Source organism: Oryzias latipes, chromosome 9, assembly GCF_002234675.1.
Source record: "Oryzias latipes chromosome 9, ASM223467v1".
Taxonomy (NCBI): domain Eukaryota; kingdom Metazoa; phylum Chordata; class Actinopteri; order Beloniformes; family Adrianichthyidae; genus Oryzias; species Oryzias latipes.
This window is the reverse complement of record NC_019867.2, coordinates 15,855,857-15,871,347: the sequence shown is the minus strand read 5'-3', so window position 1 is coordinate 15,871,347 and position 15,491 is coordinate 15,855,857. Positions and strand designations below refer to the sequence as shown.

Below are 15,491 nucleotides of genomic sequence, written 5' to 3'. Positions count from 1 at the left end.
GACATTTTCTCTCTATGGGCTCACTGAGTGGTCTACGACCTTAATATTTCATGTGTGTGAGCGTCTGAGTGTCCCATACAAGTTTGCTTATTTTTCGGGCACAAACTGCCCGAACCCACCCATAAGGGGAGTTATGTCAAGGTGCACTCCCATACCCTGTTCATGTCAGCATCATGTGACAAAGCAATGTTTGTAAAAACCTGTTTCCTGTGATTTTGGTTTATTTACTAAATTCAACTCTATGACTAAACATTTCCTGTGAATTTTCAGTGTAAAAAAATCAAACCACTAAATCAGAAAAACAAAGCCTACCGGTAAATGTTACGATAAAGCAAACAGTTTTCATGCTAAATTAGATATATGAGTGGTACAGTAGAAGGATATTATGCTTTCAACTTTATAGCAGCATCTTCTTTGTCCAAGATTATGCTCTTGTTACTTAAATGGTTTCGGTAAGTAGAACATTTTAGATTTTGCTTTTTATTTTTATGTTGATTTTTTTTGTTGCGTGAAGTTGCTTCCAAATTAAAACACTCCAACAGAATTGTTTAGCTAAAAAGGTAGGAAGAAGATGGAAAATAGAAGGCAGATAATGATTCAATAGTATTGTTTGCCGTAGTTTTTTTTCTCTCAAAGGATGTCACAGACAGAGTATTGGAAGTGTTCAGATTTGAAATCATTTGTAATAACTGTTAATTTCATTTGTCATTTCGGCAGAAAAAACACGGACAGTACCAGTGGTGATTGGCTGTGTCCGCGCAATAGTGGCAACCTCGATCAAAAGCATTTCTGCACATCTGGTGTCTATGGTGCTGGTTTGGCAGACCACTGAGGGGGCTCGAGAATCCATTTTTAAGCGGAATTTGCCAGAAAGTGTGTTGGCGAAAATACCAAAGGAGTGGAACTATACAACACTTGATGTCAAAGAAAAGGACTCTGTCAACCAGAGTAGGCGCACGATCAATGTCACACTTATTGAAAGAGTTTTTCCTTCTGTTGTGGTTGTTTTGCAAACTAAACATTTCTCTTCCCTTCCAGCTGTCATATCCATAGCAATTCAAGCTCTATCCTTCATTTTCACCAACTTGCCTTTGGCAGTATCATCCTTGCCTCTTTCCATCCGTTTCCTCTTTCAAGTGGCAGAGAAACACCTGTCCCAGCATGCCCGTCAGCTGCGCTCAGTGGGGTTGTTGCTCTGGGCTCTACTCGGCTGCTTGATCCAGGACCTGGATGCGGCGGACACATCAGAGCAGCTAAGTGGTCAGGTTCTGAACTCTGAGGCAAAGGATTGCTTTTCCCTGCTGGCTGAGTGTCTACAGGCTGTCATGAGCATTCAGCAAAAGGTACAGGCTACTGTAAAAAAAATAAGAAATCAACACATTTAAGCCTGGCCTTCTTGTTTTCATTTAAAAGTACAACAGCCACTTCCATCTATAAAGCATACGATTATTGTGGGTTCCCAAATTATTTGTAATGATTCATTATTTGTTTACTCTTAGGGCGTTCCCAAACCTTTAGTGCACAAAGTTCTGCAGGGTCTGGAAGACAGAAGACCCAAGTGGATCAATATGCAGCTGCAGAAAGCCCGCAAACTTTGCACAGGCAGGTGAGAGGCCACCCAAAAGAAGAACTCACCCTGCCCTTATTCAACATTACGATAACAAGGGAGACAGTTTCTAAAGAGCAATTTTGCTGTTAACATCTCTATAGTATGTTTGTTTTCCCAATTTAATGTTGGGATTTATTGTATTGAGGGTCAATCTCAAGATCTGATTCCGTATTAGTTTAGTTAAACTACATGGCGTTACACAAGATTCATAAAATAAACTATTGATCAAGGTTTTTTAAATTAGGCATGGAAAGTCTGACTTATTGTGTCATGAAAGTTATTGTTCACTGTTCAGCTTTAAAGAAAATCAATTAATTTCATTGTTATTTGTTGTGGTAAACGATGTGGTCAACATGCCATTTGACTGAGTGGACTGCAGGCAGCAGTGATGAGAAAACAGCCTTCACTTTAGGCCAATCTGTGACCTTTGGCTTTGCTATTTTTTTTTTTTTTGCGTGTTCCCAGAAATGGCATCTTTAGTCGCTCACTTCATCATAAAAATCTCTGGATGCATCCATCCTCATGAAAAGGTGATTCGGGGGCATAAAAACTTAAAAAATGAATAAATAAAAACTCTGCCAACATTTCCACTTCTAGGAAATTCTGTTACAGTGACAGGAAGAGGGGATGGGAGTGAGAGAAAAAAGGAGAACAGACGGAGTGGTGGAGGGCCGATGAGTGGGTTGAAGTGGAAAAGTGAAAGAAGAACGATTATGTATCACCTGTCGGAGGCATTCAGTAGGATCATTACTATTCATTAAACTAACCTTCACAGGGAAGTGACGCCTGGCTTGTAAACAATCACAGTACAGTGTCAGAAAGAGAGGGAGAAGGGGGAAAGGGGGGTATGTAAAAACAAAAAAAAAATCAGCTGGCACTTCTTCCTGGCATCACACACACATTGTATAACTCCAGGAAAAAAATGTACCCCATGCGCAAGCCCTCTTCTGTTCCCTCGTGTCACTTTTGCTCCTTCCTTCCCCAACTGTAACCCCTACCCCCCTCCTCTTTGCCACCCACCTTGTCTTTGCAAAGTAATTTGTAGAAGAGAAGATTATTGTTCTCCATCATGGTGACCCTGACTGGGCTGACGGGATGCATACACAGATGAAGATGAATGCAGTTATTCCTCGGCGGAGGTCTGCCTCTTTCAGGGCACATTGGCCCTAATGACATGATTGATAGGCTGTCCCAAATCCAGAGAGGCCCTCATTAATCACCCCACTGACTGAATCCAATCATCTGCTTCACCTGCACAGTGATGGACAGGAAAGGATACAGCGCAGGTGCTGACATGGATGCACAGCCGCCATCACCGACACCACTGCCAGGCCGCCAGGCAAAACAATGAGGGGATGTGTACGGACGAGGTGGAACTCCTCTTCTTGTGCTACCCTCAATGTCAAGCAGCCAATGGCTGGCTGACAGGCGACATAGCCTCTGCCATCTTATAATTATAAAAGGGGAAGAGAGAACGAGAGAGGAGAACACTGACAGAAAGTGTGTGAGGGAAAGGATTTGATGTGATACCCATCCATACAGGAAGGGCACCTAAATGATGCCTCCACCAGGTTGGGGGTGAGTCACGTGTGAGGACCTTGACATGAAATCTCCCACGCACACACAAGTTTGGGGAGCTGTTCCTCCTAAAAATAAAACCGGGTTCCATTCATTTCCACAAACTAATCCAGTTGTTCCTAAACCATTACCAGTTGATGCCTTCACCTTACCAGAGGTCCCAAAAAAGTTCCTCTGCATTAGATCCAAAACTTTCAACCACTTAAAAACTGGTGGTTCCTGTAAAGTTGGTCATTCTACCAGAAATGTTTCAAAATAGAATAAATAAAGGTACGCGCACATCCTCCTAAAATATAAATGTAGACCAGTCCTTCTTCCTGCAGCAGAAACTCGTCAAACTGCATGTCCTGCAATAACATTTAAAAAAACTTTATTGAAACGGTAATAATTTGCTCTCGCTTCTGAGTCACTGACATTTCGTTTCATTGCAGTCTATGGTTTGCACTTACTTAAATTGATTCTTACTTTATTTTTACCCTCTGGAATTGCTAAAATCAAAATAAAAAATAAGCCTTTTTTCAATTATTATTATAGTGTTTTACCATTTAGTCCAATCTGAATAACTCATAACAAAAAGATGTTTCGTCCAGTCAAAGGTAGTACTCACAAAATAACTCCCATGCTCCAAATTCCTTTTACATTAAATTCAGTCTTGCTATGTTATTATTATTTTGTTTTAACATTTTGTTTCTCTTCCCATCGCCGTGCCTCTGTCAGCGTATTTGAGCAAGAGGCAGAGAGAGGAGTTTCCTCGGCTGAACTGACTGAGCAGAAAATAGGCCTGATGCTGCTGGAGGTCTGCCACAAAGCAGGTGGCAGCAACTACCTGAGGCAGATCTATCACATCATCCAAGGCAATGAGGTAGGGACGCACTCTTTCTCCCCAGCAATTAAGTGGCTGCTGGCCTGAGGCTGCAGGCTGTTAAAGGAGGGAGAGGCAGAGGAAAGGGGGCTGCTGCCTCTCTGGAGTCTGCTGACTCTGATCTTCTCTTGGGCAGATGACCTCAAGAGTACCATGATGTTCTGTTGAGTGCAGAGTAACAGTGTCTACGGAGTAATATACTTCTTTTGTAGATTTCAATACAACGATTTTGATTTGTTTTAATCCTCTTTCTCTTTAGTCTTGTAAATGCAGAAACAGGTATTTTCATAGAAAGCAGGAAATTTGACTTGATAAAGTGTTGGGTATATTTGAAACATGTTTTAATGATTTGTTTTTGTTTTTTGGTTCAGTGTAGTATTTAGTCAGTTTTAGCTTGGAAAAAATAAAACAAAATGGTTCTTTTAGGCCCTTGGAGCTCATTAAGAGATCTGCTTTAATTTTTTATTGCTTGATATTTGGTACTATCTACGTCTGTATTATTTGTAGACAAAACTTATTTTTTATCTCTACACTTAAGATACATTTCAGATACTCTGTTAAAATTACATAAGTCATAACAGGTAATAATAATAATGCTATTAATAATAATAATAATTAATGTTATTATTATATCTTTTTAAAAGAATAAAAAGGAATTCCTCAGGTGTCTTTAACAAATCACAACTACAGCTGATTCTTAGGATGTGAAATGGAAAAAAAACCTTTGCATAGCATATTGCTATCAGTATAAGTATAATTGAAAATAATTCAATGCTCGATATAACATATTTGTAAAGTGACCAGATATTTTAGTCGTCATGCAGATTATTTGTGTTTCAGTTTTTTTTATCAGGCAAGGACACATTACTTAGGAACAGCACAAAATCTTTCACCATTATCAAACCATTAAAGGAAGAAACAATAATCCAAGATATACACAGAATGCAAGATATAATCAAAGTTATGTTCACTTTATTGGTTTAGGTATTTTTGTTTATAGAATGGATGACAAAAGTATTCTTGTTCTTGTATCCTAAAATAAAGATATTTTTAAGCTTAAAAGGTTCAATAATGAGAACTTTTTGGTATTTTTGAACATAACAGTTGAATTCATTTTTTCATCATTTAGCAAAACAATTCCTTCATCATATGTATTTATTTTTGTATGCCTGTACTTTCATGAATGCTTAGTCCAGCAGATATTAAAACACCTATAACAATGACAGCAAACATTTATTCTTTTGAAAACACAAAGAGAGGTTATGTTTCTTGATGGTGCTCTTCATTGCAAGCTTTTGTAATTGTTCCAAAAGGAGTGCCTTCTAGACAGAAATCAGAATAATACAAAATATAAGCAAAGCTCTAGTATGCTATTTACAAGAGGTACCATGATTGATTAATGAGTGGGATTTCTAAGATTAGTTAAGGTTCGCTAATGCATCTCCATCGAACCAAGGTGGTGGAGCAGGAACATGCAGGTCAAGGACAGGCTGGTCCGCTCGGACGTGGAGTAAGGAGAGGTTCAGATGCCGCGTCAAGCTGACGGATGAGAATATGCCGGAATCTGTGGGGTGCCCATGGGCACAAAGACACACCCTGTGCTCATGTTTTAGATGTTTATTTTTTCATATATATTTGTAAGATACTTGAAATAGGCAAGCATATAGGAGTTTGCTAAGATACATCCTTTATTTTCCCCTAATTGTGTTTTTTTGCCTCATAGCTCTAATTAGAGACTTAATGAGGCTGTTCACTTGACTGGAGAGCAGTTAGAGCATGCATGTGCAGAGTGTGATTTTATTTCACTTTTTTCGTTGGACATTAATAAATAAATGTTGATTTTATGAATGTGTGATTCTAAAATAATTGGTTTGATCAACATCTTTCAATTCCGTCGGTTGCTGTTTGAGTTTTATCATTTTCTTGCCATTGGCAGTCTTTATAGTTGTGCTTTCCATGTATTTTTCTCTTCTGTCTCCTTTGTGATTTTCTCTTCTGTTAAATCTTTCATGCAGGAACTGCTGATGTTCAAACTGGGTTATGCCACAGAATTTCCAGATGACCTTGACCTCCGGGTGAACTTTGACCTAAAGCCTCCTGTAGCTGGTGGAAGTTTCAACCCTCTACTTCAGTTTGACCACATTGGAAACAAGAAGTTTGATCAGGTCTGTCCAGACTCCTAAACCCATAGTGTGTTTTTTATTTTTATTTTTACACCATTTTAGTTTTATAAATAGTCTTTCTCGGTTTTGCATTTAAACATGCACGGATACGCTTCAAAAACCCAAAGTTTGCACTGTGTGGGTGTTTTATCACGTGCGGTTTTGTGCCAATTTAACTTTAACCAAGGCCAGGTGCATAATGTTGAAGGTTAGGAGCATTGGAGTCTCTAGTGAACTGGATATTGCAGCAGTCTTTGAAGTTGTTAGGAGTTTTCTGGTGCTTGGCTTTTCTTTCTCCCAAAGGTTGCTCTTTTTTCTAAGTAGGGGGCTTGGCTGAAAGGAAGAAACGAATGCAGAAAAGTTGAAAACATAAGAGTTTTTTTTTTTCTCTCTCAAAGAAACGAGCAACGTTAAAGGAGTTTGCAGTCTTAAAGTGCTCATCTTTGAACCACATCTTCTCGTATTGCAAACTTAACCCCTGGAGTGTCACAAGAATGTTAAGTTAATCGTTAGACTTTTTTCTAGCTCTTTATGAAAGTATTAGGTTTTTAGGAAAAGTTCACCTTTTCACCTTTTACTAAAAAAAAATTAATGCTGCGTATTTACAAAACAATAAACAAATTCAAGTACTTGTGAAGGCCTTTCCACCTTCCAAAGAAATAATACAATGGTTGTGATCATGTGTGGTTCTGTGTCTTTTGTGGTCTCTGCTTTTCAAAATAAGACTTACCTCAATCCAAAGTCATGGCTGATTGTATCGGCATCCCAAGATGCTGCATAGAAATACCCTATTAAGAGACTGATTAAAATGCCTTCTCTGCTTATGTGCCTGTGTTGTTTGTCAAATAGAATAGAGAAAATAGGGAAAAGGTACACCTATCAATCACCTTTGATAAAAAAAAAGTACAAAAGAGCCATGGATGGATGAATGGATGGATAAAGAGAGCAAATGAGGGATGGAAAGACAAAACTTTCGTTTTGTCAACAAAACTCAACCCAATCTGACTTTTCTGGCTTCCCCAAAATGGTAATAGTGTTGAATGTGTTTGCCTGTGTGCCCAAGTGTGTCTTTAAAATAAGAAAACAAAAGGGAAGAAAAAAGAGGTAGGGGGTGGCATAAGTCCATTGAAGATAGAAAGAAAAAGGCATAGCAAAGAAGAGTAACGACTCCCTGGAAAAATTGATTTATCTTCCTATAAATGATGGCTACATCCCCCCAAATGGATTTATAAATTAATTGCTGTCTTATTGGAATAAAAACCTTCTTGTGCAGACATGATTGATTACCTGATGTCAGTGGCTTGTGCTGGAGACCCCCCCTCCCCTTTTGTTAGTGGGTCCCAGCTGGAGCGGTAATGCACTGATGGTATTAACCCTGATTAATAACTAACAATACGCTTTCCTCATACATCAACAGAGTGCTGTGGTTGACTGGGCTTGGGACTGGCCGAACCTGCTGCCAGCCTATGGGGGCATGAGTCAGGTCACCTTCAGAAGTCTTCTGGCCAACAGGTGAAATATTCGTTAAACAGTTTTTTTTTTGTCATCTCAGAACTTAAAATCAGTTTAGATCAAATTTGTGTTTGTCTCATGTTGGCTCAACCTTTTATCTAGGTAATAATGGCCTTTGCAAAGGTAGCTGGATCAATACAGCAAAGTATTTTCATTTTGAGTTCATTGGAAGCGCAACAATTGCACAAAAGTGTTTAAAATTAATCATATTTATCATCACATAGCTGTAGATTTGTGGAATGTGTTGGTCTCTGGTGTCTGATTTTCTTTCAAAGTCATCGGTAACCTAAAGTAGCTTTTTTATATATGTGGACATAGAGCTAAACAAAATGAGGTCCCAATAATTATTGTCGTCTTTTTCTTAAAGCCCACAGAGCAAATAAAAACAAAAAACAACAGGTACATGTTTATTAGCTAAGTTACATAATTTAAATACCTGTTCATGAAGACCAATCAAAACAATTCAGAACTGATCCAAAGATTATGGGGATAATAAGGATGATTGGTCTGGATCTTTTTAGTTCTTGTTTTCAAATCTACCACTTTCTTATGTCCCATCATCCTGCTGCTCCCCCCACCCCTGCTCCACTCTGCAACAGGCATAAATATTTATGCAGGTATGTGACACATATTAGATTGCAATACTTCAGGCTGTTCCCTGTTCTCGATTCAAAGCTGTCACGCTCGCAGCTATCAGGGAGCTATAGGGCCAATGCACCTTGTCTCCACGCCCACCATTCTAAATCACTGCCATCGTTACACAAACACACACACACACACACCTTTCAAACAAAAGGCAAGCTTTGCATCTGCCAAGGTTATGGGACTAATAAGGGTGAAGTACGCTGCTCCGCCGTGTGGCGTGATGAGCATTTGTCGCCTTCATGGTCCTACCTGCACTCCACACATGCACACATATTCCATTCCCCCTTCTCCTTGTATGCAGCTTTGTTGCGTGATGAAACGGAGGCTGTCATTGGTTGACTGAGCCAAATAGGTTTTGGGGATTCATCAGTAGAATTTGGATGAGTTGGGTATTTATTCACATACAGAGAGACGAGAAATAAAGAGGCTGAACTTGCTTTTCGGGGTCACCAGTAACTTAGAGAAAATGAGTCATCAACTCTGACAGGGGAATGTACAAAATATAAAGAAAGATGAAAGTGGGAGGGGGTAAAGGTTACATAATTGACTGAAATCTCACACTATCAAAGTGTCTTAGATTCTGTCATTTGCCTCATTAGCCACTCTTTGTTGGGCAAGAGGAGCTGATTTCACGGAGGATTTGGAGAGTGGCTTGGGTCTGCTTGAGTCGCCCGCCTGGAGCAGGAAGTTACTTTCATGGCTAGCAACATGAAAGCCGTTAAAGTTTTCCTCCGAGCCATCTGTGACGTAAAAATATCTTTCAAGCCATAGAAGTCATTCAAAGGATAAGTTGAACAATGTTTCATCCACTGATCCATTTCTTTGAGCAGTTAAGGAAAAGACTTTCTGGATAACCAGCAGCTAAAATTTCCTATGCTGCTCGGCGCTTAAAGTCTGTGGCAATTATCTTTAAGCAACTCAAACTGAATGAAGCACTGCATTTATTGTCTGTGCCACAATCAAATTTACGATTCTGCTTCGTACTCTACAACAATACCTCCTACCTGAAAGTTTTTGACTTTGGTTTTCTTTTCCTCTACACAGCTTGAAGTTTCCTTTTTTTCCTCCCCTTTTTTTAGTTTCTTGTTCCCCGGACTTTGTGATTTAACAGTGGGGCTCATTGGCCGCCAGTGTATTGTTATTGTGGCAGGACAGTTATTGTGCCCAGGGTTTATATCACATTCTAATGGAGCAAGGCTATGAGTTAAGGGTGGCAGGCTTTTAAACCAGGGCTGTTAAATCACTGCTCAGATGACTTCATTAGCAGGGCAGGACACATGCTGCAACACTTCTGTCCTTTACACACAAACACACACTCACACACACGCGTATACATTTCACCCTGCTACCTTGACGGGAGAGACAGGAGAGTGGATTTATACAGGTGTGTGTGTATGTCCTTCTTTGTCACCTGTCACTTCAGTTCCTTCAGCATGAAGGCTCATCCATCATCTGCAGATTGAGCTTTTCAGCAGAAATCAGACTGATTAATACCACAGGACTCACAGGCTTTACTGCCTAACCTGGCTTTACTACAGGTTTGCTGTTTGAATATATAAATAAGTTTTGGATCATTTTAATCGATATAAACTCAAAAGACTGTAAGGATTTGAGGGAATGCGCGCTTGATTCACAGGATGAATTCTGTTTCAGAAGAACAACTCTGAATTCTTTTTTAAATGTTTGCTGTTGTCTTGCTTTAAACAACGAACTGTTATAAAAAGAAATTACTAAGGTCAAAAACAGGTGACTTACTTTTGTAAAGACCTACTGGGGTCGCCTTTTGATCTATTAAAAAAGCGTTCCAATCAGTCTTTGAATTGTGTTTATGGCTTTTTTAGGAAAAATCAAAAAATTTGTGCGTTTTTTTTTTCTAGTCCATAGTTTCTGCAGAGCGGCAGTAGTATATTAGAAATTCACCTCTGAGTTGTGGGTGTGACTGTTGCCGTGTAGCCACCCCGCCCCTCTTTCCCTCCCCATTGCTGACAGCTGTGAGCTTGTGGCCCACCCAGCGTTTTCTCTACATCACAATCACTATTTTTCAACCCAATTTTTTTGTCTGCTCCTGATTCACAACGATATGAATAAAGCAATACTCAGAAATGCCATTTTAATCTTAATTTTCCTCATATATGTCCTCAATCATGAAAAAAGGCAACAAAAACATTTTAAAAACACTATTTTCATCAGAGTGGGTTTATTATGTTAAAGTGGCAAGTAAAATGTTTTTCTTATAACAATGGTTATGCTCGTATGATGAAAAGTTTTCAACCCTGTAGTTTACAATCCATAAAAGTGTATGCCACTGTGTTTGACCTTGGTTTGTCTGTATTTGTCCTTTCTTGGGTAAACATGTGTTTCTGCAAAACTACAAATAGTTTTATTGGTTTGAAAAAATTGCAGCAATGTTGACCCTTGACTTTTTGTACTTTTTGATGGTGTTGCAAAACCTGTCAACTTCTTTTGTGCCATTTTTCTTTAAAAAAAAACAAAGAAACAAAAGGAAAAGGTTAGGTTTATAGATACAGATGATACAGATGGAAAGTCGTGGTTTTAACTGTCATTTGCCAAGGTGACTTTTTGAAAGATTTCTCTGTGCCTTTATGTCAGAGAAGTCTTCTGACCTGGTTGATAAGGGCTACCCAGCTTTATGAGGGATGAGTCTTCATGTGTCACAGGGCACTTCTCCACTCCATCACATGGACAAACCTCAATCCAAGGACATCCTTGCTTAGATCTACTGGTTTCAGGTATCTCTTTTCACAACCTGCACAAAGTAGTGGTTTTAGTTACAGATAGGTTTCTGATTAAGCACTTCTTTGGTAACATGGTTGAGTAACAATGTAACCGTAACAGTAAAATAGTGCCACTATTAGCACTGACCTATAAATGTAGTAGTTGGATATTTTGTGACCTATGATGTAACTACAGTACAATAAAGCATTTTCTCTTCATTTCCTCATTGTTTCAGTTATCCCTCAGGTCCATAGCAATAGCAGTTTGTGGAAAAATGCCAGTCTGTGGCATTCTCTTGCTTGAGTGGCTCCTTAAATTGCAGCGATAGACGCTCGTGCTTTCAGGAAGTGGGCAATTGCCATCTGTTCCTGGGCGCTGCCATATGGTGGGCGTTTTTCTCAGGGAATAAAATAAAAACAAATATGTCAGAATGTTCCTCTTTCTCCATGGACGCTGATCAACCTAGGGAAAAGCTGGATCTGAGTGTGTCTGGATTAATGGTCTTACTTAACGCTTCAGGGAATGAGGGGTGTGTGTGCTGGTGGCTGGGTGTGTGCATCTATTGTGGGGGCTTGCACACACTAATGCACATTTATGTACACAAAAGTATTTCCTGATTCATTTCTCTGGCATAAAGGGTCGTGTTACCACTTTTTTTTTTTCTTTTTTAACAGTCGGTTGCCAGAGACTTAGAGCTGTTAAACAGCGCAGGAGAAAAGCGCTTCAAGGTTAGCCAGACTGACATTTCCGGGCTGCTGCTGAAACAAGGAGAAATGCTCTCAAGCCATCATGAGGCTCCACATCTTCCGAGGCCAGAAATTCAAAAGACTTGTCACTTTTGAAAATCAGGAGAGTGCTATGTGCCGTTGAGGACAAGCTTCTTTCTTCCCTTGTCGATCCTCTTGTGTGTCCCCTGCTTTGACTGACAGTTAGAGATGGGAGCCGGCGTTTGTGAAGACAGAATACATCTTTTGTCTGCTCGGTTATACACACCACGTTTTGTCTTTACTACCGCTGGACAACAATGACACATTGAGGTTTTCAATAGCTGTAAGCAGGTGGCAGAGGAGAGGGAAGAATTTGTACACATCAGTCTGTTTCCATCCCTTCTCCTGTAGAAATGCACTGGACCAACTTGTGCACTGTAAGCTTATCGGGTAGAGGATACACGTGTCTGCTTGCGCGTGTGTGTGTTCTCACCATTCACATGTTGGTGTGTGTTATACTTGGAGGTTTGCTCCAAAGGCGAATAAATCAGTGATGCCTGGGATAAGGCCACGGCCCCTCCTCAAACTGCACAGACAAGCTGAGAGGCTCATTAATCAAACGACCAGTCACAGATGTGATGGCTTCCACACAAACCGCCAGCAGACTGTGAAAGTCACATCCAACAGAGTCAACTGTCAGCCAGGCAGGCAGGCAGGCAGGCTGCACTTTCTTCCCCACCCCACTCTCTTTTCCCCTCTGCTGTATTTATCTCCCACTCTCCCTGTAGCTCGTCTCACCTCCAGCATGATGCCCCAGTGTGATACATCTGAAATAGTTGTCTTGCTCTTCTAAAAACGATCTCAAGGGTCGAGGAGAATCCATCTTCTTACAGAGTGGTCATGTTCAAACGGTTGTAGAGACACATCAGTCATTACTGTTCATCACTCTGTTATATGTGCCTACAGTGTAGGTGAAGTGCACCTTTTTGTCCAACGTGCGTTAAATGGACTTCATTTTGAAAACATGACATTTTATAAATCGTGAAAGTCAAAATTTAGACAACAGATTTGACTTGTTTGAGTCAAAATATAATTGAATCAAGATTGGATATTGGAAATAACTGAAAAAATGTAATGTTGCTATAATTTTTATAGAAGAAAAACATTTTGTTCACCTGGATTTTGTTCTGTTTTGTTTTTTTTTTCTCAATGGAACAAATATCTATGTCTAATGTATATTGGTCATAATTGTTAAAAATACCATAAATATTACTTTGTACTCTAACATTTCTCATGTTTTATATAATTGTATGATATAAATAGCTACTTTGTAACTGCTTCTAAACAAAACCTTTGGGAGATAAATACGTTGTCCAATTTGAATAAAATTGCTACATAATCTATAGCAAAACCCCTTCAAGAGTGGCTAAAATAGCAGGATGGGACAGGGATGAAGCTTCTCAAAGCTTCTCTATATCCATAAAAATAGCAAATCCCAAGCATCCTGAAATCAGTAGGGTATTTGATCCTGCAAATAATGACAGCATTCCAGGCAACAACGGTAAGCGGATCTTTGTCTTTGGTGTGAATAATTGTGTTGAACAGAGTAGATTTCTGCAGATCTTCACCAGAATGACACCATGAACTTGGAGCCTTGCAGTGCTGAACTTTATTGACATCATACATTTCAATAAATACAGTCATTCTAATGACTTAAAAAAAGGGAAAAAACATTTGCCATCCAGAAAATGTGAAATAGTGATTAGAGATGAGATGTAAAAAGAATTACATGAAATGTGCACAGTTGCATAGGTTAAACAGTACTTGTTTGGCATAACTCAGTAATACTAACATAATTCTTTTTGCATACGTCTTTTCTTCTTTTTATTTGTCTATTAATCTAAATATGTGCTGGGAAATTTTTTTGTGAGCTCTGTCAGCAAAATAATGCCATATTTTGCCCTTGGAACCAGTTTTGTCAACCAGTTTAAACTGAACTGGGACTCTGGTCAACTGTTTGACACTGCTGCCATATTTCCTGCTGATAAACCAAGAGGACTTATTTTTTAGAGCAATCCCTATTCAACAGAGAGTCTTTCACAGCCTGTTCTGGTCTACTGTATCTTTCCGTTTTTACACTGTTTCATGTGCCATCTTTATTCAGACCCTCTGGGATAAAACTGGCTTCAGCTTTTACCTTGCAGATTGTGAATGTTTGTTTGATGATCAAGTTGAAAGATTAGACTTGGAAACTAAAAAAATGACATGGAGGGGAAGTTCAGAAACTATATCTTTTGAAGTCATTTCTTCACACAAGTGTTGGGCTTTTTCAGTGCAATAATCCCATCCTTACTATGGTCATGCAGGTATCGGTCACTCGGAAAAGGTCTTCAGATAAATGCAAGATGTAATATTTGTGTGTGTGTGCTCTCCTTTGTAAAACAGTGAGGATTTTTCCTCATGGTCTATTATGAGGTTGTATCCTGTCGCCAGGCTCATTAGCCTGTTTGTGGGGTCCAACAAGCCCTAGCCAATCATTGCTTTCGACTTGGCTCTGCCATTTGCATGTGGTCCAGGAAGAGATAATTAGAGGGATCTCTGCCTGTCACTGTTAATCTGGGACTTAGTGAAAGGCTGTGATGCCGACATGCTGATGGACACACAAACACGGTACATTGTTGTACTTGTGCACACTTTGGATTCTAATAGACATGTCCTCACATTACACCTGCACCCACAGTCCAAGTCCAAATGTGCTAGGTAACTCAAACACCAATTCTCCTTTTCTTTTTGACATGTGACCAGTGCGGTTGTCCTTTTGTTGTCTTTCTTATATCTAATCCAGTAGCACATAACGCTTAAATATACCAGTCTGTTCTCCATTGATATGTGGATGAACAAATGTTGATTCAGTGGCTGTTTACACCAGTTGTCCTAGGCTGTTGACAGAGGTTTTAGATCCCTGCTCAGATAAACTGAGTGCTTGTTGCATCCCAAACAGGCAGAATGCTCCGTAAGCCTTCTGAACAAGCCCAGCTGTCTGCCCTATATACAGCACTTTCACATGCACACACACAAACAAACACACCGATCTAAACACACTTTGAACATCTACACATGCACGTACACTGGCATATCTACAGTCACACGCAGGCTGAAAACACACACATTGCTGATTGGCAGGCCTCCTGTTTCTCCATAATTCCAACTGATTTATCCAATCAATCTCACTTGGAGAGCTGCTAAAGCGTTGACTAATATTAAGAGTAGAACATGTGACAATTAAAACATCCTTCAGGTAATTACAGAGCTGGTTTAGCAGCAAACAACTGAAGCATTTTATATTTTCAGCATGTTGCCCGTGTATTTTATTTGTACCTGTTTGAAATTTAATCAGGGCAAACGAGGTACATCTGTGAATGTTCCCCCAGTTAATGCAAATGTCACATATTATGTAAAATATCCCACGATTAGCTGAATGTCTCTAAATATTGATTCCTCTCATCTAATTGCACATCAGAGACACAGTTTCATTTAAAGTAGCCTGCCATAGGATTTAATGCATGTTCACATCGTTGCATGGCATATTTTCTACACATTGACAGTTAGTCCTTCTTGAGCTCTCTGGGACTGCTGTATAGTGCATGTTGAAAAAGGGGGTGAGTACCTTTGCTGACCCC

General features: G+C 39.6%; 1 protein-coding gene across 6 annotated transcripts in view; it reads left to right on the top strand.

Moving 5' to 3' along the window:
• The window catches only part of kiaa0825 (KIAA0825 ortholog), a 121,423-nt gene that overhangs the window by 40,094 nt on the left and 65,838 nt on the right, over positions 1–15,491 (top strand). For all 6 annotated transcript variants that reach the window (XM_020706008.2, XM_020706007.2, XM_020706006.2 and 3 more), the window contains exons 17-22: positions 718–948; positions 1,039–1,343; positions 1,500–1,606; positions 3,905–4,049; positions 6,065–6,214; positions 7,629–7,723. In XM_020706008.2, the coding sequence (XP_020561667.1) occupies positions 718–948; positions 1,039–1,343; positions 1,500–1,606; positions 3,905–4,049; positions 6,065–6,214; positions 7,629–7,723 (1,033 nt within the window). The remainder of the gene's footprint in view (positions 1–717; positions 949–1,038; positions 1,344–1,499; positions 1,607–3,904; positions 4,050–6,064; positions 6,215–7,628; positions 7,724–15,491) is intronic.